Source organism: Typopeltis vanoorti, chromosome 10 (genome assembly GCF_054136105.1).
Source record: "Typopeltis vanoorti isolate ZY-2024b chromosome 10, IOZ_Tvanoo_1.0, whole genome shotgun sequence".
NCBI classification, from domain to species: domain Eukaryota; kingdom Metazoa; phylum Arthropoda; class Arachnida; order Uropygi; family Thelyphonidae; genus Typopeltis; species Typopeltis vanoorti.
Window position 1 is genome coordinate 40,394,515 of NC_143558.1, and position 23,226 is coordinate 40,417,740.

The 23,226-nt window shown below is 34.7% G+C and overlaps 1 protein-coding gene across 2 annotated transcripts in view; it reads right to left on the reverse strand.

Annotated features, from left to right (window-relative positions):
- Positions 1-23,226, reverse strand: part of Klc (kinesin light chain) — a 261,355-nt gene that overhangs the window by 125,289 nt on the left and 112,840 nt on the right. For both annotated transcript variants that reach the window (XM_090399037.1, XM_090399036.1), the window contains exon 5: positions 13,928-14,156. In XM_090399037.1, the coding sequence (XP_090255163.1) occupies positions 13,928-14,156 (229 nt within the window). The remainder of the gene's footprint in view (positions 1-13,927; positions 14,157-23,226) is intronic.

Sequence of the window (23,226 nt, forward strand, 5' to 3'; positions counted from 1 at the left end):
CAGTGATATTAACATCAAAAGAGGAGTGAGACAAGGATGTGTGCTCTCACCACTCCTGTTCAACATATATGCAGAGGTAATCTTTAAAAAAGCATTGGAAGAATGTCCAGAGGGAATAACAATAAATGGAAAGATTGTTAACAACCTACGATATGCAGATGACACCATGCTAATTGCAGATAACATTATGGATCTCCAAAAACTCGTTGACAGAGTATACATAGAAAGCCAAAGAATGGGAATAAATATAAACATCAACAAGACAAAATACATGATCATCAGCAAACATCCAGCCTCATCAATGAAACTGACACTCAATGGGAAAAATATTGATCAAGTGTCAAGATATAAATATCTTGGTTGCTGGCTTAATGAACGGTGGGATTCCAGAAATAGATATAAAGACAAGGATTGAAGTTGCACGGCAGTCCTTCATGAAAATGAGAACACTATTCTGCAATAAAGACCTAAACATGGAAGTCAGATGCCGAATGCTGAAATGCTACGTGTGGTATATTCTGCTCTATGGAGTTGAAACATGGACATTGAAGGCGACAACCATCAAGAAAATCGAAGCCTTTGAGATGTGGCTATACAGAAGAATGCTAAAGATATCATGGACAGAAAAAATTACCAATGAAGATGTCTTAAAATCCATTGGCAAAGCTAAACATCTTGTACAAATAATCAAGAAACGAAAAACATCATATCGTGGCCACATCATGAGAAACAGCAAATACCAACTTCTACAAACTATTTTGATAGGAAGAATTGGTGGCAAAGGAACTAGAGGAAGAAAAAGAATATCATGGTTTGATAACATCAAGACATACATCAAAACCAACAATAGTCAATTTCTGTTTGAATGTAGCAGAAGATATGTTGTCAAATATATCTTTACCTAATTATAGTACCTGTGGACGTCCATCGCATAAGGACTGGCCAATTAGACTGCAGGCAAAAAATTGGGCACATTTTATTGATGTTGGAAATGATGCAGGAAAGAGCAGTGCACAACTGCTCAGATTAGCACAAGAATGCAGTTTGTTCGCTAAGATGGTCACTGACCTTCGATAGAAGATAGCACAATAAGAAGAAGAATAATAGTTCCTGACAAGTTTCGTAAATCGTAGGATTTACATCTTCAAGAATAAGTAAATAGTATAATTTAAAGTTTAAACAAGAGAAATTAATAAATACAAATTATAATCATCTGGCTATTCATAAACTCAAATAACAGAATGCAGATATAAAACGTTATTGACGTTGAACAATACTGGACTATGTCAAGTGTTCTTGTTCTCATTCATACGGTCTGAGCTCAGATTGAGGTAGATTTTTTATTAGAGCTGACCACACTTGATGGAGAATTAAACCATGATTTTTATTGCATTGGGTTGGGTTTTTCAGCATATTAGCAGCTTCTTTAAATTTTCTTATATAGCAGTTGTTCTCTATGTATGACATCGTTTGTTGCCAGAGTACATCTTGCCCAATGAAAGTGGTATGGAAAGCAAGACCCGTTTTTTGTTCTCTTTTGTATTGTACGTCTTTTTGGTGTTCAGTCATGTGTATTTCTCTAGATCTTCCTGTCTGTCCTACGTAGCAAATCCCACAAGAGCAATGGATTTTGTAGACGCCTGGTTTTTAAGAGGATGATGAGGTGGTTTGGGTGGATGTAGGAATCTTGAGATTTTTTCCATAGAAAGGAAGGCTACTTTTACGTTGTGTATGTTCATTAATTTGGCTAGCTTATCTGTATGGTGAGAGCAACATGAAACGTCACAGACTGGCGACGTGTGGTCTTCAGCGATGAGTGACGCTTCGTCTTGAAGGACAGATGATCATCGTGTCCGGGTGTGGAGGACTCCTGGTCAAGGACACAATCCCGACCTCACTATCGAGCGCCACACCTCCCTCACTACAGGCATTATGGTCTGGGGAGCCATAGCCTACGACAGTCAATCACCCCTTGTAGTGGTACATGGCGCATTGACCAGGCAGCGGTATGTGGACGACATCCTACGGCCCCACGTTCTCCCATTCCTGGCCGGGATACCAGGAGTGATATACCAGCAGGATGTTCATGGCCATTCATGGATATTCCTGGGCAACCCGAGCCGTGTGCCCATCGGCACATGGCAGGGGTTGCCCAGGCCTGCCTACGTCATGTACAGACACTTCCATGGCCTGCCCGCTCTCCGGACTTGTACCCTATCGCCAGCTCCCACCGTGCCACAATATCCAGGATTTGGAGCACAGCGTCCAACATGTGTGGGCCAGTCTGCTGCAGGACAACATCAGGCATCTGTTCGCCACCATGCTGGACCGTATTGCAGCATGTAATACGGTCCAGCATGGTGGCGAACAGACGCCTGATGTTGTTTAAAATTTCGGTTGAATCCTATGCTTCCGTCTTGGTGCACTAATTTCTTTGTCCGTGTGTGTATATATACAGAGAAGATGTGTAACGTGCTAATATATACAAAAAGAAAGTTGCATGCACATTTATTAGGTGTTGGAACCAAATAAAACAAAGTAGCTTTTAAATTTTACATATGAGCCTGGATCTTTGAACATATATATATGATATAAACCATTACCTACAACCAATAATTTATATAATTATTTTGAAGAGATTCCCCCATTTCTGTAGAAAAATAAACATTCTTTGATTAGCATTTTGTATTTGCTTGGGTTGGGTCCACTTATTATAGATAAAGGCAGTGTGTTGAATATTTTTGGCATTAAATAAGTATAATGTTTGTATATTGCTTATTTATTTGATTTAAGAACCATATATTTTATGCCCTTATGCCTACTAAAGAAAACATGTCTGATATTTATGTATTCATTTTTTATGAATAGCAGTAACCTATAAACATATAAATATCTAAGGGGGTAGTATGTTTATGGTTTATTGTTGCACATGCCAGTATCCTTGTATTTATTTCTGGTTAAGATTTAAATTACTTTATTCTGAGTTGAAACTAGAGGTGTTAATGTAGTATAATAGATTCCTCCCCAACTTAAAATACCATGTTGTAGTGCACTTTGAATCCATGTAGAATATAATATTTGTAACATATTTAAATTTAAGAAAAAGGAGTGTGAAGGGGTGGTGAAGTGCAATATCCAGTCTCTCCCACTCAAATGCCAACCTCACGGTCTCATGGTTTACCCTGTTCTAAAAGTACAAACAAGACACTGGTGACAGGTTATGAGCAGTATAACCCTAACAGAGCAAATGCTATTAGAACTGCCTGTCAAGAAGCATTAGATAGCAACCCTACCACTGGACTTACCCAATGAAAGGCTAGTAACCTGTCCTGTGGAAATTTAGTATATTTTCAAATCTCAGCCAAAGAAAAGCTGGATGGACTATTAAGGAAATGACCATGATTCTGGAAAAGATAAATGCAACTGTAAAAAGGAACATATAATGAGCACTGCACACAAAGAATCTGATGAACAACTAAACCAAGCCAATGTAAAAATATGTATAAACAGAAACAAAGAGAAAGCAAAAAAAAAGTTACAAAAGAAACAAACTATAAACAAATCTGTAGCGGATCAAAAAAATAAAAGTGCAAAAGCAGGTGTAATGATAATGATACACAAATCTATGAAGAATAATATTGTATATCTACTGGACTGAAAGACTAATAGAAATTAGTCTCAAAACATTAAGAGGTCACATGCACCAGAAGAGGGGAAAGAAGACAGCGTAATCTTTTACAAAGAACTGCAGAAAGTCATAGAATAAAATATATAAATATACATTATGTAAATGTATAATTTTTTAAATGTATATGTATGTATTTTGTGTAAATGTATTTATGTAAATTTTATAAATATACATAAATAAAACAAATAAAACAGACTATTTACCACTAGCAGGGGATTTAGATACCAGAATAGAAAATAAGAAATACAAAACAAACATAGGGAGATTTGGCGAAGATACATGTAATCAAAATGGACACATATTGCGAGATTTTCTCATTGATAATGAGAATAATGGACTCTGTATTTAAACATAAAATACATAAATATACATGGTCAGCCAGAAGATGTCAGTTATTGATTACATTATCACAAATTTTAAATTAGTAGAGATAATTCTAGATGTGAGAGTATATTGAGGCATTGAATTAAACTCTGATCATTATATGGTAATGGTAAAAATTTTATTTAAACCAAATTGGCTAAAAATAAATAAAGCAAAAAATAACTATCAGCCAAGTTATAAAATTCTTCATTACAAGATCCCCACATACTAGGCAACAATATCAGAAATGCACTGATTTAAAAACAGAAACCATACATGAATCAAATGATACAGAAGAGGAATGGGAAAATCTGAAATGATCCTGACCAAAGCTGCAGCAGAAAGCTTAGGGATAAAGAATAAATGGAATAGAAAAAGAGACTACAAAACTGGAACAAAGAAATAGAAAAAATAATAAAAACAAACAAAAAAAAAAAAAAAAAAAGAGCTACTAGAAATGGCTCAATTCCAAGACAATAGAAGCAAAAATAGAGTACAAAAGAAACAGTACAATTGCAAAACAAGAAATAAGGAAAAAGCATAGCAAGTGATGGAACAATTTTGTAACTGAACTAGAAAAAGATATAACTAAACCAGAAATAAAAACCTATAAAATAATAAAATACATGAACAAAGAACAAAGAAATAAAAGAAAAAGGTAAAAATGCAAACAATAGATTTAGAAAAATGGTTAACTCATTTTCAAAATCTCTGGACTGATGATAAAGAAACAAAATTTTATAAAACAAAGAATGATCTAACAGAAAATATTACAATATCAGAGTTAAAAAATAAAATAAATAAGATGAAAAATATGAAAACACTAGCAGAAGACAATATAAACATGGAACTATACAAAAATGCAATATATATATATATATATATATATATTAAGGATACCAAGTAATTTTATAAACTTGGTTTTATATATATATATGCATGAGAATCCTTGAAAAAGTGCTTGAATGAGGCAGTATCTCTAGTGTTTGAAGAATAAATAGGTTGGAAGTGAAATGGATGTGCAGCCTTATTAAGCTAGAGATCAACAAGAAGGAGATGATGTGAAAAGAATATCGTGAGAATAAGAGTGAGAGAGGTTATGAAATATATAAAGCTCAGGCCAGAAAAGTAACGAGTATTGTGAGAAAAGCTAAAATAGAGTATGAAAAGAAATTGGCCATGCAAGCTAAAGGTAATCCAAAAGAATTTTATCATTACGCCGCAAGCAAAAGAAAGAATGAATGTGAAAGAATAACTTTATTGAATGCAGATTGTACACGAGTGTCAGAAGCTAAGGAGATTGTTCAGTTAATGAGTGCTCACTTTGCTAAGATATATCAACCGGGTGTATGTTGCATGGTCAGTGGTGAGCTCTTTTTAACAAAGGGTTTGCATCGTCGAGGATAAAAAAAAAAAAAAAAAAAAAAAAAAAAAAAAAAAGAAGAAGAACCTATATTTCACACCAAAACTTTCATTAATACAGCTTGTGTTCAAATTCCAATTAAAAAGAACAATCAACCTCTAAAGGCTATCATTGTTAAACAAATATTTCATGATCTAAACATGAAATATTTGCACACAATCAACTGTGTTAATTTATCTTACATAAGAAAAACATTTTTTAATTATCAAAATATAATAAGAATGAAATCTTTTATAAAACATTTGATTGGCTACCAGAATGGAGAAGGGTAAAGATAGTGCATGCGTTTATTTTATTTTCAAACTGGGCCGCATTCGTTATAGAGGAGTTGAAATAATAATTCCAAATAATCTATACACTGCCGAATAGACTAATTTTTGTTAGATTACCATGTGAGTTTGTCGCTTAATATGTTTAAAAAAAAAATTTTTTTTTGAAAAAATCAAAAAGTAAACAAGAAGAATACGGGGCTCGCAAATTTGAGAAAAATTTAACAAAGGGCTCACGCGAGCCCCTTATAGCTCACCACTGAGCATGGTGCAACTGCTATGTTGGATGAAGAGTTAGAGGTTCATGAAAATGAGGTTGAAGAGCTCTTGCATAAACTGGATAAGAATTTGTCAATAGGAACAGATGGAATATCTGCCCGTTTGTTAAAGGAATGTTCAGCTGAATTGGCTAGGCCTTTCACACATTTGTATAACTTGACTCTCAGCTCAGGAATGGAAGGAATGTATGATAGGTCCATTGCACAAGGGTGGTGCAAAAACTGATGTGTCTAACTACCGACCTATTGGATACACTATGATACAGCATTATCATAGCGTATTCATTCTCTTTATCCAACTCGGCTGTAACATTGTTATAAAATATGAGCAAATTGCTAAAACATGACCTTCCTTTAGTAAACCCATGCTGTTCCCTGCAGAGTATAGAATGCTTGTCTACCCATTTCTGTATGCGAGTTCTTACCAACTTCTCTGGTGTGGTTGTGAAGATTTTAGAGAAGTTGGTTAAGAACTCGCATATAGAAATAGGTAGACAAGCATTCTATACTCTGCAGGGAACAGCATGGGTTTACTAAAGGAAGGTCATGTTTTAGCAATTTGCTCATATTTCATAACAATGTTACAGCCGTGTTGGATAAAGGGAATGGATACACTATGATAATGTTGGATTTTTCTAACGCATTTGATAGGATACCACACGATAGGCTGTTGTGTAAACTGGAGAATATGGGATTGGAACATAATCTATTGACTTGGATCAGGGGATGGTTGACAGACAGATATCAAAAAGTGGTATACAGTGGGTGTGAATCAACCAGATTTAAAGTAACCAGCGGTGTATCTCAGGGTTCAGTTCTTGGGCCATTATTGTTCAATCTATACATTAATGACACAAGCAGGGTCTATCATCATATTTGCAATTGTTTGCTGATGATGTGAAGATAGGCAGGGCAATCAGGGATGTTACTGATATTCAGTAATTACAAAATGATTTGAATAGACTGGAAATCTGGGCAACCAAAAATGGCTGTCAGTTTAATTTTAGTAAATGTAAAGTTATGCACTTTGGCATGATTACAGTTCCAGCAGCATATTATATTAGTGGAGTTATGCTACAAGAAACTGAAGAGGCAAGAGATCTTGGTGGGTGGATAAGAATTTAAAGTTCAAAGGTCACGTAGCAAAAGTTGCAAATACAACTCAGAAGATAATTGCTATGTTGAAACGAACCTTGATATGTAAGGATAAGGAAGTAATTTTGCCTCTTTATAAAGCTTTGATAAGACCACACTTGGATTACTGTGTGCAGATTTCGTCTCCCTGGTTTCAAGGGGATAAAGAAGCTGTGGAAAGGGTGCAAAGAAAAGTTACAAAGATTATATCTGGATTATGGGATTTAGATTACGAGGACAGATTACGCGTATGTGGATTACAGACTCTGGTTAAGAGGAGAAAGAGGGGTGATATGAGAGAGGTCTATAAACTTTTGAATGGATATTATAGCATTTCAAATGATGAAATTTTTCATTATATGAAAAGCGGGGAAAGAACACAGGAGCATCCGTGGAAGTTAAGCTCAGTCAAGAAAGGGATAAGAGCTAGATTTTATTCCCAGAGAGCAGTGAGTGAGTGGAATAATTTGCCCTTATGGGTAGTGAATGCATCTAGTGTAAATGAATTTAAAGGAAGGTATGATAGCTGGGTTGGGTAATTTATAGCCTCCCTCGATGAGTCCTTGACTCCCTGGAGGTCTCAGATAATAATAATACTATACAGAAAATTGATAAAAATAGAAAAAAAAATCCTTAACTCACCCATGGTACAAATATACTATACATTTACTGATATATTTACATGTAAGACTGGGACCTCTCAAGATGAGTCTCTTGACTCCATGAAAGTCTAGTGAGGTGTTTGAGAACAGGAACCAAACGTTGGCGATTCAGTGGCAAGCTTTGAAGAAAACATTGATTGATTCAGACAGAGGCATGTGGTGAGGTTGTCTGCAAGGATAGAAAAATCAGAACTCCATGGTGGACACAGGAAGTTAAAGAGGCAGTGTAAGAAAAGAAGAAAGCATATCAAAAGTTCCTGGCAAATTAGTCATCTTGTGCTCTTAGAGAATACAGAGAAAAATGTAAGAAAGCTGAACACTGCTGTAAAACTAGCTAAAGAAAAGTCATGGGAAGACTTTGGTAAGAACATAGAAAATAAATATCAAGAGCATGGCAAGATATTCTGGAGGTTGTTGAAGAACCTCAGAAATGGAGGAAAGAGTTTTGTAAAAGGAATTAGAGATGTTAAAGGTGACATGAAAACTGGATAAAAAGATATCCTTGAAGTATGGAGTACTTACTTCGAAAAATTGCTAAATGAAACAAGCAGTGACAGCACTGTGGTAAAAAACACTGAGAAGGCATGCAATCAGGAATACATGTCCATACTAGATTAGAAAAAGCCATCGAAAGCCTGAAATGTGGAAACACAGTGGGAGTAGATCATATTCGACTAGAAATGTTCAAGTATGGAAGTATAAAAATCTTGCAGTGACTGCAAGATTTTTAACGGTGCACTGCATAGTTCAGAAGGCCTGGACAGAGGGATGAATTCTAGATGATTGGAGTAGAGCTATCATAGTACCCATATATAAAAAGGGAAATAAAACAATGTGAGAATTACAGAGGTATTTCTCTACTGAGTGTTTCTGGTAAGATTTATGCAAGTATACTTGAGAAACGGTTGAGAAGAATTGTGGAAGAAAAGCTTGGTGAAGAACAAGCTGGATTCAAGCCAAATAGAGGCTGTCAGAATCAGATTTTCTCTTTATGACAAATAGTTGAGAAATCATGGGAATATAACAAAGATCTGTATTTAAGTTTTGTCAATTTGGAAAAGGCATATGACAAGGTGCCAAGAGAGAAGCTATTCAATATGCTACAGTTATATGGTGTCAATGGGACATTATATCAAGCAATACTTTCTGTATTTGAGTTGCAAGTCAGCAGTTAGAATTGAAGGGAGTACAGGAAGATGGTTTATTGTTAAATCTGGTGTGAGACAAGGATGTACATTATCCCCTCTATTATTCATTATCTATATGGATCACATTATGAAAGAAAGTGGTATTAAACCTGATATTAAAATTGGAGATGTTAATGTCAGCTCTTTGCTTTATGCGGACGATGTTATACTTCTAAATAAATCCAATAAGAGTCTGCAAGATTCCCTGACTAACTTGAATAATTGTTGTAATAGATATGGTATGAAGGTCAGCGACAACATGACAAAGAAAATGAAAATAGGTAGAGGCATTGAAAATGTTAACTGTGTTGTAAATGGAGAACCTGTGGTAAAAGTAAAACATTTCAGCTACTTAGGCACAATTTTTAGTGAAGATGGTAAATTAAATATGGAAATAGACAACAGAATCAACAAAGCTCGTATCGTAGGAAGTCAACTGAATAAATTCATATGGAATAATAAGAGAGAAATTAGTCGGAACACTAAATTAACTGTATACCTGACAGTGTTCAAACCAGTTTTAACTTATGGATCTGAGAGCTGGGTCAGAAGTAAAACACTTGACCAAAGACTAGAGACTGCAGATATGAGAGTCCTGAGAAAGATTAGGGGTATGAACAGATGGCTTCAATGACAATATCATATTAAAAATGAGGATATTAGGAAAGAACTTGATATTTTTAGCATTCAGGAATATTTAGCAAAGCTAATCTAAGGTGGTATGGTCACTTAAACAGAATGGGAGAGGAAAGATTAGCAAAACAAGTGTTCTCTGCCAGGTTGGCAGGCAAAGGACCCAGAGAAAGACCAAGGTATAGGTGGACTGATACAGTAAAAAGTGCCTTAGATGATAGAAATATAAGATCTGATAATGCTGGAGTCTTGACAAGTAACAGACCGATTTGGAGGAAAATTGCTGATAGGAAGTTAGGAATGATGCTAATTTTTCATGTAGTACTATCATATCCTATACACCCCTTGATTGTACATGGCAGGAATTTGATGATGATAATAAATACTGTTATATGATAGTTGTGATTGATAGGCAGTGTTTTTGGTGTAGTTAGTTCTGTATTTATTAAATTTGTTTGTGTTTTTTGTGTGCAGCTTTGAGAACGAGTAGAATGGTGGTGAAACATAAGACAGTGTGAAAAACAAATGCAAGTGGCATGGATTTTTTCAAAAATGGGAGATGTCATGAATGCAGTATGTATGCTTGGAGAGAGATTGAAGATATTTATGTGAAGAGGATTTAGGATAGATGAGAGCGTCTGTGTATGTAAGAAGTGTAGCATACTTATTGATTATGCGATATCATTGAATGTAAGCAGTAGCGGGCAAAAGATCGTGATGTAGCTAAGGGAGTAAGCGGAGTTGATGTTATGGCTAAGTGCTTGAAAGTTAAAGGTAAGACGGTGAAAATAGGGGTGAGTTAGCGATGTTGACTGGTCACAAGTTAGTGCTGGTTAACAGTAATAGAGCCTGCAGAGAGGTCAGATGTGCATGGTAGTGAAAATGCAATTTCTATAAATGGCACTGAAAAACTAATTGAAGAGATGAAAGCAGAGCTGGTAAAGATGAGGCAAGATAACTTATGAGGAATGAACTGAGGAGAAATACAGATTTGCATGGGAATGGGAGGAAGAATGGCACAAAAGATATGAAAGAAATATCGAATGACTTGAGAGCAGCAACGTACAGAGATTCAATGATAAGAGGTGTAATGAATGAAAAGGTGCAAAAGCTTTGATTTAAGTAAGACAGAATGAGCAGAGTGGTTGAAGCATTGGATAAGTGGAGTACGTGAGTAAAAGAGTTGGTAGTGGTAGTTGGCATGAATGGTTTGACTGGTATCAAGAAGAATGTAAGCAAGGATGTCATGAGGCTGTTAAGGAGAGTGAAAGATAACAGTGTGGTATTTAAGGTAGTCAGTGTGTTGCAAAGGTATGATAATGATGAGTTGAGAAGGTGAGCACAGATTATGAATGATATGGTTAGCAGAGCTGTGCAAGGAGAAAGGAGTTCATTTTGTGAATATGTGGGATGAGTTTGAGAGGTGGATAGAGCTGTATAAAAGAGATGGGCTACATTTGAATACGAGTGGTGCGAGTCAGTTGGAGAAACTGTTGTTGCAAGATAAAATGAATGAAGTGAACATAAGACCTGAGGAAGCAAGAGATGTTGTGGAAGAGCAGGAGAGTAAGGTATGCAAGTTTTTGAATGGAGAGGTGAGTGACAAGAGTGAAGAAAATGAGACAAAAAGAACACAGAACAGACAGAAACGGGAAAGGTCAGGGTGGACAGGAAGACACTGTGTAAAAGTGTAGATGATGGTTTCAGGCGTAGATGTGTTAGCGCACAAGAAAGGGTTAAGATAGATAAAGATGTGGAGATGACATTTAGGTCTAGGGAGGAGTGCAATATCAGTGATGATAGATAGGAATGGACGGGGGGGGGGGGGGATATGGAGTGGAGGAGTCATATCCATCCAAGAAGTGGGGTTGGAGTCACTTGTTATAGAAACAGAAATGAGCTAGTGTGTGTGTTTACAAATGCTAAAAGTATTCGAAACAAGGGAAATAAAACCGTAGCATTGAATAGAGTTCATTAGCTCAAAAACTGTAGATATAAGTGAGGATGAACTATTGTGTAAGTTTACAAATGCTAGAAGTATTTGAAACAATGGGAATGAAATTACAGCATTGGTAGAGTTCATTCGCCCAAACGTTGTTGGTATAAGTGAGGCGAGGATGACATTCTTGCAGGAATAGAGATGGAGAGATATGTAATGCAAATACTGACAGTGGTTTTGAAGCAGTATGGTGTGAAGTGGAAGTGGACAGGGTGAAATGTTTAGTAGGGTGTTGCTATAGACCTGGTAATGTGGAAGACAGTGAGAAGGAAGAGTTTAGACAAATTGGTCTGGCTATAAAGAAGAGAGGATCATTATGGGCAATTTCAATTAGGGTAATATAGGCAGGAATGAAGAGATGGCATCAGGAATCAAAGAGGATGAATTTCTTCAGTTTTTAAGGGATAAATACCTTAAGCAGTACATAACAAAGGCCACACGTGGATTGAGCATTTTGGATTTGATTATCTCATCAGAAGATATTGTGTAAATGAAGTGTCACATCTTACTCCAGCTGGTGAAAGTGACCATGAAGTGATCACTTGTGTGGTGGCCAGCCATCTCAGGACTTTTATGAGAAAGGGTTATATGTGGAACTATAAGGCAGGTGATTATGACAAACTCAAGAGGCAGCTTGCAGCGATATCATGGAATGAGGAATTGGATGTGAAGGAAATCGATGCTGCTTGGTCTCTACTCAGGAAAGTATCTGGTAGAGGCAATAAGTGAATGTATTTCAAAAGTTAAGAGATTAAATAAGGTGTGTAAAATGGATGACTCAAGAGTTGAAGCATGCAATCTGGAAGGAAAAAGCATTGTAGAAGCAGCACAAGATGAGTGGAGATAATTACATGAAGAGTACAAAGAGCAAGCAAAGAAGGTAACTCACTTAGTAAGGGTAGCAAAAGTGCAGTATAAGCATCAGTTAGCAAAAGACTAAAAGAAATCCTGGGCAGTTTTTTTGATAACAAGAAGATGATGTTGGTCAGTGATAACAGTAGAATGATAATCACTGCAGAGGATATAATGGAGGTGTTTAATGAGCATTTCATTAAAGTATTCCATCTTTGTGATTGTAATAAAATGCAGAACTTGAGAGCAGTGGGAAGAACTAATAATGCCATGTGAGCAGGAGATATATGAGGAATTGAGTAAATTTGATGGCAGCAAGGCCAAGGGAGTATAGTAGATTAGTACAAACCATTCCATTAGCCAGCTAGTTACAACATGATAATGTCTTTTCTCACACCATGCTATTTCTTTGGCAGACAAAAAGACAAGTGAGAGTTTGTTTTGATTACTATTAGATAGTGTTTTCTCCAAAGATTTCAATAGATTACCACGAATATCTTGTGATCATTGTCCTAATGAAACTATGTTTCTAAACTACCTGAGACACAGACTACAGATGAAGACTGCTACTGAAGTATGTGAGAATACAGATCATGTTCATGATTTAAGAATTTTAGCCACCAATTTCAGCAAACAATAACATTTAATAACTCATTGAAGATGCCAAGAAATTATATTGGTTTAATCCTTTATCCTAGTATAAGCAAACAAGGTTTGCACCTGAAGTAACTTAGGGTAGGGCAACTCATATAAAAAAGCTGATGACTTCACATCACTTGCCTTAGTATCCCATAATGCAAAGTACATATCCTTATGGACATGTATAATGCTATGCATTATGGGAAGGACCATTATGCAGACTGGTTTTGACCTTTATTGAGGTCTCATCGGTGGGAGCCAGACCCAGAGGTGATGCCAAGGTTGAAGTAATGCAGAAGTCATATTTCCATATACGAGTAGCCAAAAGCACAAATTACTTCACACCTTATTACCAAAATACTCTGGATTAAAGATAGATGTTAGAAGTTTTTCCACTTGGTTATACTGCAAATTAAAGATGCCAATAAATTATATTTTTGATTTAATCCTTTATCCAAGTATAAGCAAAAAAAGTTTGCACCAGAAGTAACTTCAGGGAAAACAAAACTTCCAACATCTAAATTAAGATGTTGGAAGTTTACTCCTGATTGTTTAATTGTTTACTCCTGAAAAAGCATATGATGTAGTGCTAGACAATAGTTCAATTCACTAAAAAAAATAATAAATAAATAAAAAATTGCTCACACTGTATTAATGCTGGATATTGGCTTTACAATGAAATCAGACATAGAAAACTAATGCCAAATTCATTTTATTTCATGCTGTTAATTTCAGTCTCTTGAAGTTTCAAATTAAACAGGATTGCAGTAAAATTAAAATCCACTAAAGAGGAAACCTACCTATAAACAAGAGCCAAGATGTTTAACATAGTTGCAACATCTGGATGATCACGACCGCTGGTCTTCTCCAGATCTTCTAGAGCTTGTTTACACAATGGAACTGCTACTTCATATCGTCCTTGTGATGCATACTGAATTACTAAATTATGCAAAGTTCTTAATCTAGCAGGAATTTCATAACCAGCATTTGCAGCTGCTGCCATCTGTCCAGGTGGGGTTGGTGAAAAAGCTATAAAAATTTTTTTTTATATATATGAAGTTAAATTTTACTAATTTGTCACTTAATAATGATACACTGCCACAATATTGACTTTTCTAATTCAACCACATTTCTTAATTTAAAAAAAAAATTGGAATGATTTCAGAAAAACAACTTAACAAATTGATAAGCATTTCACCTTATATATTCAATGACAATATACAGGCATCAAGTTACATTAGAAGATGCTATAGCACTAATCCAGATTTTCTGTTATATAATTTCCTGAATAAATTAATCTGGTTATTTGATTTCAAATTAGGTTAAACTATAGCATGTGATGATTAGGACTTAACTCCACATCCACACAGCAGAAAGGAATAAAATATATTATATTTGACAAATTATATTTTTGTTTTAATCTTATACTCCAGTATAAGCATAAGTGGGAAGTAACTTCACGATCTGTCCATTTGTATATAGAGACAAATTACTTCAAGTCATTTTCCATATACAAGTAGAAAAAAAAGGTGTATTACCTTATTATTACATACTCGGAATGAGAGAGAGTTGCAAAAAGTTTTCCCAATTGGTTACGATGTATATTATACTTGACAAAAAATTATATTCTTGTTTTAATCCCATACTCAGTGTAAGCATAAGCATAAAGAAGGGGATAAAGCGAAACTTAATAAGTCAGATGCTACTCTGCTGAATTCAAATTGACATCTTCAGTAGAGTGGAAATAATCAAATTGTAACATAATAATCAAAAATTGAAGTCCTGGTAAGCTCTCCCAATTGTCAAGTAGTAGCCAGCAATCTCACACAGGTTAAGCCTCCAAAAGATTCTACCCTCAGAGTAAGATTATAGTAAAAAAAATTTTTTTTTAATATCAGAAAGACATCACTTGGCAGAAAGACATCACTAACAAGCTGATATACTACTATAATAATCCTTCCTCCCCTTACCCAGAAGTGGACAGACTGACAATGTTTTCTTATTTATCAATGTATCACTTAACTATTGTATCAGGTCTCAATGGGCCAGCTGTCTAAGACAGATGCAGAGGCAAGAGAACTATTCAAGATAATAAACTTACTGCTTTTGTGGAAAGGGAAAGGGAAGAGGGAATGTTTTGGTAATTTTAAATTACCTCATATTACTCATCTCAAACTTTCCAAGTGTTGATTTGATGAAGTCTCTTCTATCTTACCGTATGAAACAAATGATTGAACAGTACACTGATGCAATATCAGTACTACACCAGCCAGCCTGGATAACCAAAGTGGGTCGCCACTCTACAATCAATACATTGTAGCTCTGAACCCACAGTGATATGGATGCCTCTGAATGTCTTTAAGGTGACAAGAGGATTATTTTCATCCTGTAACAGACAGTATGAATATTGAAGACCTGAGGCAGATTCTGGAAAAATAAAGATCTGCTCAGAAGTTCTGTGAGTACTGAGACAAAGAAAAGAATGATAAGAACATTAGTGTGGCCAATTTTCACATACGGAAGTGAGACCTCGATATTCAAGAAGAGAGTAAGGCAACAGATAATGGCCTTTGAAATGTGGTGCTATAGGAGAGCTCTGAAAATCCCATGGACAGAACATGTGACAAATACAGATGTCCTACAGAGATCTTTATTACAGGAAATGATCCAGAGAAAGATGAGATTGGTAGGACATGTAGTGAGAGGTTCAGCAGGACAGAGAATACTAACAGTTTTAGAAGGAAAAATTATGGGAAAAGGATCAAGAGGCAAAAAAAAAAAAAAAAAAAACGACATGGCTTGAAGATATAAGATCATGGACAGGATCATATGGCTATGCAGAAACAAAAAGGAAAGCCACCAACAGAGAGAACTGGAAGGACATGGTGCTGCTCCCTCTCACTGAGGAAGCTACATGAAAAAGAAGAAGAGGTGGATTAAAAATGTTCTGTGTTCATGTTCTCTTAAGCTTAATAGCTAAAGTTTAGGTTGTAAACCTAAATTACTATAAGTACTTTAGGTTTACAATCTTTCATGAGGGATTCACATAAAAAAATTGTATACATGACTCTAGTCATGTGCACAATTATAATTATCAAATAATTTTAGAAGCTCCTTTTGAAAGATAGACACTATATATTCCTCACAGCAAATGTAAAGTTTTTTTTTAATTAATTTTCCTAATACACCATCTACTGCATTATTTCAAATATCCTGCATTATGAATAAGCCGTGTTAGCCCATTCTAAAGGAAGAAATATTCATGAATAAACTCTGTACAATTTTAAAGTATAAAAATATATATGCTGAGCATGAATGTATATATAATTACAGTATTAAAATAAAAACATGACATGATATACTCTGTTAACTGCAGACTAACAATCAAAAGACAACAGACAAAATAATATATATATATATATATATATATATATATACACACACACACACTTCCAGTCATCACATATGGTTGTGAAACTTGCTCATTAACAAAAGCACTGGCAAATAAACTACAACTTCTCAAAGAAAAATGGAGAGCTTGATGCTAGGCATCACATTAAAAGATAAGAAGCAAAACACCTGGATAAGAAGCCAGACTTTCATCACTGACATCATTCTTTACTATAAGTGACTAAAATGGAAATGGGCCGGACATCTATCCAGGATAGAAGATGAGCGATGGACCACTATACTAATGAACTGGATTCCGAAAGAAGGGAAAAGAGGCCAAGGACATCCTAAAAGAAGGTGGATTGATGAACTGTCAAAATTTGTTGGGAAAAATTGTCAACCATTGCCAAGAACAGAGAAAGGTGGAAAGAACTGGAGGAGGCCTTCGTCCAGCAGTGGACAGAAAATGGCTGAAAAGAAGAAGATATATATATATATAGCAATTACAAATATTAGAAAAAAGGTAAAAAAAGTTTGAAAAATGAATCAAACCTTAGAATCCTAACAGTAAAATCTGAAAAAAACATTAACTGACTCAGCTAGAGAGCATATGGTGCAGCTGTTTACAAGGATAAAAATCAAATCAGAGCTTCAGAGTGAACTTAAATAGTTCTGTTAAAAAAAAAAAAATATATATATATATATATATATATATATATATATATATATATATATAAAGTAATGAAATAATGATGCTCTTTTATGTGGTTCCCACCCACAAAAGGTTATTAGTAAACCTATGATACATTTGTATCATGAGTGGGCTAAGGATTTTTTCTATTCATATCACTAACTTATACTTTTTTTTATAATTTTTTTTTTAATTTATTTTTACACAGTCCAGAAACCTTGCTCTAAAGAACAAATATGGTACTTTTCAAGTCACAACAGACCTCCAAATAAGTGGGGCAGTAGTCTCACATCAGGCAATGAAATTCATCTCCCACCAAAAGACAATCACAAACATCCATTCCCATGGTAGCATTTGAATCCACAACCTGTTGATTGGAGAGCAGGTTATGCTAACTACTCAGCCAACCAAGCCAGCTGAATCAGGTGGCTTACAATATCTGTTTAATACATATAGAATTTTCAGTTAAGTTGATATTCATTATCAGTGCTTACAGATTAAAAGAGAAACTGGAATAACAATTGAAATCCATGCATGTGTGACAATAATACATGATATTAGCTGTAGGAGGATAACTCCTCCTATAGTTTTCATCTGTGTGCATTGATAATAGCTATGAAATTTGGTCAAAAATTCTGTTATGTATTAAACAAATATTTTTCTTACATAAGAGTTTTTCCGTAACATCATAGCACCCACTTATTTCTATTGATTTCAGTAGGACCACGAATATTTTCTGGTCCTACTGAAAGTATTTGTCAAATATATTAGCACGTAACTTTAGAGAATACCAAGAAAAACATAACAAAGCTCAGTTGTATAAAAGTAACTTAACAAAAGTCATGAAAGATTTCAGGAAGAATACAGAGAAGACATATATATCATGAAGGCAGCAATGTTCTGAAAGATCTGCAGAACGTGCTTAGAAATGGATGAAAGAACCAGAGATAATAGAGGTGACATAAAAGTTGAAGATAAGGATCTTCAGGATGTCTGGAAGTTAATTAAAAATATAATGAGGTGACAATGTTGTGAGAAGTCATCCAGAAAATAATACAGTCATGAGTATATTTCAGTAATTGAAGAAGATAGAATGTCAGAAATATGAAATGTGGAAAAGCAGCTGGAATTGATGATATAACAACCAGAAATATTCAAAACACAAGTTGCTACCCAAAAATTCAGGGAATTTGATCATAAAAAAAATACTTACTTACCCTAACTCCTGGTTTCCATCGTCTCTTCAAAGCAGTTCCCCCTTTTGCAAGTATACAGTGATCTCAGCAGTTTTTCCATGATTCCATGTATTCCTGGAAGTCCTCAAGCATGACTGTTTTGAGCACCATTTGATTTGTGAAGGTCTGCCTACACAAATGTGTAAGTGGGCCTGTTATCATGGTGGAGAACACAGACACTGCTCTTCCAACCATCTGGACCTTTGCACTGAATGCTTTCCCTTGGCCACATCAAAACCTCACAGTAAAACTTGCTACTGACAGTTTGACCTGGGGGGGGGGGGATTCCTTATGGACAATGCCTTAGATGTCAAAAAATTATCAACATTGACTTGATACTACTGCAATGACACTTTTTTTGGCCATGGTTAATTTGCCAACTTCTACTGAGCCAACTGCTGATTTGTCTCAGGATAATAACCGCAAACTCATGATTCATCAGTGGTTATCTTGGAGATGAAGTTGAGATCATATCTGGTTTGATCTTTGCACTCCCTGCAGATAGCATCTTTCAAATTAAAATGGCACATCTAAACCAAACAAGCTGCAATTTCTCAACTGTTTACAAATAAATAGCTGAAAAATTGTGGGAATATCAAAGGTCTGCAATTTCTATTTTGAAAATATGAAACATGCATAGAGGCTCTGTAGCTCAGTCAGTATAGACAAAGCCCTTTGGTTGCAAAGACCTAGGTTTGATTCCCGTCCATGATGTGAAGGTCTCTTTCGACTAAAGGTGAGTTAGCTGGTCTCATACAGAGGTAGAGGGTTTTTTCACCCAGAAACTTAGGTTTTTTTTTTGTCCCTCAGAACATGCAAACTGGTCCTATGAACACATACACACACACACACACACATGGATTTACAGCCACGAATACTTACAACAATATGTGGAAGAGATAGGATCCTAACCACATGTTGTTACGCCCGTAGTTAACCATGAGTCACATCATGGTAGTCAACTTCCTAGCTAGGAGATAGTACATGGATGGGATAGGAAACATGCATGTGATATAGTAACAAGAGAAAAGCTGTTCAAAACATTACGATTATATGGTGTACAGGACATTATTTAGGATGCAAAGATACATGACATCACTATGTTAATCTTGATTCATCATCTACATCGCTTTCCATAAATTAAAGATAAAAGAGAAAAATCATGAAAACTTGGGGCAGGGGGGGGGGTGGAGAAAAAGGAAAATAAAACATGAAAGTCAGTATAAAGTGACACTGAGTCTGGTTATCATATACATATGATGGTCCTGTCAGCAGCATATGCAAATGAGCTACGCATAACAGCAGGCATTTTGGAGTGGTTTTCCATTTTGTGTCAGAAGTGAGAACGAGACATTTCGTGAATAGAAAAATTCTTGGATATGGCAGCATGGCATCATTTAACCAATGAATTCAGGTGGCGAGCCATCATAAGACCAGAGGCTGGCCAAGTCATGAGGAGGTAGCCAGATAGCTGCATGCGAGTTGTTCTGTGATTCACAGATTGTGACACCAATTCCAACAGCAAACAGCATTCCGGAGATATAGTGAAGGAAGGCTATGGGATACAACCACAGTGTGTGATGGCTAATATCTCCAATTTGTCACTGAAACAGGAGTGCTATTCCCTGAATCAGATGTGACATACCCTCGCATTAGCTACAGCAGGGTTTCTCAAACTTTTTCTACGATGGACCACTTCACAAATCCTGAAATATTCACGGAACACCTTGGTTATTTTGTAACGTATTAATTAATAACTGATAATTTAGCTCCTTTTATTGTTAATTAATTATTGATAGGTAATTTAGCTTATTTATTTGTTAATTAATAATTGATAATTAATCATTAATGTTTATTAATGATTGATAATTAATTATTAATTAATTAAACAGCAATTAAACCTTCATTAAATTAATTTGTGCTGATTTTCATTGACATATCCCATTCTGATCACCAAAAATTTATAATATTATTATAAGTATTTACGAGTGAATGCAGACTTTTTCTCCTGTGTGCTGATTTTGTAGGTTAGGTAAATATAAATAAAATAAATGAGTAAATCTAAGCGTTAAGAAAAAACAATCATTTATTGTCAAATGTTAATTAGTAAAAACAAAACACATAAAAATAGTAAAACGTATATTGCAAATTAAGTTCTTAATGACTCCAATGTTTTTAGGTCTTTGAATTACAAATTCTTTTGATATCAGGCACAATATTAGAAAGTTGAATTCTCATATTTGGTGTAGCGTCGAGTCTGTTCCTGGACTTAGATTGGTTGCAGCATAATATGAAAATCATGCCTCGCATAAATATGTCATTGTAAAAGGAAGTAAAACAAAAATAGGTAATTTTGATACGCTTGTCCAGAAATCATTTATTGGCAGTTCCTTGTATTTTTGTTTTAAATCAGTCACTAATTAAGTCAATTAGATTTTCATAGTCACTTGCGCTGAAGCCTGCTGGCTTAGCTGTCACTGTAAATGGATTCAGAACCCAGGAATTGCCCTCACTGGATTTTGGAAAATATTGCAAAAGGGTTGATTGCAAGTCATGCAAGTGTTCTAAAATTACGTTAGATACTTCTTCATTTACTTTAGAATTTATTTCAGTCAAAAATTCATGCAAGGTGGGAAAACAATCAAAATTATTCTGTTCAACTGTAGAAATTCAGAATTGCAACTTCCTATCAAAAGATGCAATTTTATCTCTTGTATTAAAAATTGTAATATTCTTTCCTTGTAATGATAAGTTAATTTCATTGCACTTTGTAAAAACATCTGCCAGATCGCAAGACACATATGCAAGACCATGAAGAATTTCTTAATAATTCAATAAAATGTTGTCCTAAATTATGTGACATCAAGAAGACCATTAACTCACTACGAAGTTCAAAAAGCCTCAATAATGCTTTTCCTCTGGATAGCCATCTCACTTCAGTATGTAATAAAAGTGCATTATTGTGCACTACCCATATCATCGCACAAAATTTTAAATAATCTGGATTGAAGTGGTCGAGATTTTACATAGTTAATCATTTTTACGGCTTCATCCAAAATAGTTTTTAAATATGTACGAATTCTTTTTTGTTACTAGTGCTTGTCTATGCAAAACACAATGACTTTTGGTGGCTCTTGTAGCTACTTGCAGGATAAGCATTATTTAAATTAATTAATTTAAATTAATTATTTTAAATAATGTTTATATCACCGAAATGAAGCATATTAGCTCTTTATATTTAAGTAACTTAATGGTTGCACCTGTTTGGAAACTCATATAGCAGAGTATATAAGTTCTTTTCGCTATACACTTTGGTATTAATTTGGTCTAGCTGCTCACTGATGAAGCCTCAAAAAAGGCTGAAACCAGTCTGGGTAGTGACTTCCCACTATAATGTAATAACAGCATACATTTCCTAGGAAATGTGCTTTTACATTATGGAAAATACCTAAGAATAGCGATCAGAACTTTACCACCTTTGCTGCGAGTTGTCCGGTATTGTACTACGTACTAGGGTCACTTGCATTAGCTCACGCTAGTGATCGCTGATACTTTATAGTTTACTATATTCGGCATGAAACTCTCTGATTTCAATCTCTGAGTTTCTTATTCGGTTTTAAAACAATGTGGGATTTAATATTCCCTTAATTTAAATAATGTTTATATCGCCGAAATGAAGCTTATTAGCTCTTAATATTTAAGTAAATGTTTACTAGTATTTTATTACATAAAACATCAGGAGAATGTGTATTGCCAATACACGTAAATCCATAATTTAAATAACTTTCATGGTACTTCCGTTTTGGTCTGTTCTTAGATGACTCTTGTTCTTTAATATTAGCTTTTGAAGAAACCACTGTTTTTCAATTCCATATCTTCTCCAATCATACGAGTAGATGTGTCAGCAGAAATACTTGCTCCTCCTTGTGTTAAAGTTCCTGTCTTTAAACAAGAATCGATGGGTATTTTTTCAATAATATTCAAATTCCAATATTTGTCAGAGCTATAATAAAAACAAATAGAATTTTGTTGTAAAGGTAACTTTAGTATGAAAAACAACAAGATTATAAATAAGAAATGTGTCAAATAATATAAAAGTAAATGAATAATGCAAAATAGTAAAAAAAGACTGCAACACAGAAAAGTAAATATGAATTGTAACAATACTTGTAAGAAAAGTATTAAACCATATCAAATAATGTAAAAGCAATTGTAATAAGAATGATACGATAAAATGTTCAGTAACAAAAATTAAACAGTTCGAAATAAATCAGATATTAATTATAAAATTAGTTAAAAGAATAAGAAGAATTCTTTTTTTTAAAGTTGCCTCGCCTACTCCCTATCGGGAATAAAAAGACGTTAGCTGATTTTTTTTTTTCCGAGGGTCCGGTCCAAACAAATTTACTCCTAAATACCTTTCCAATTTTTTTTTAAAGTTCATACATTAACATAAGTATTAATAATTAATTATGGCATAATCATAAAGAGTATTAGTACACTTATGTATACAGTGTGGCATGTTGACAAATATAAATTACATTTAAATTAGTTATCAATCACTGGACTAATGAAATGTTGTAGCATGTCGTAGTTTATTCAGGCAAACATCATTAAATTAATTTGTGCTGATTTTCATTTACATATCCCATTCTGATCACGAAATATATTTATAATATTATTATAAGTACTTACGAGCGAATGCAGACTTTTTCTCCTGTGTGCTGGTAGTTTTCCTCTCCTTTTGTACATTCTGGAGATCTTTGTAGGCTTCAGGTGGATG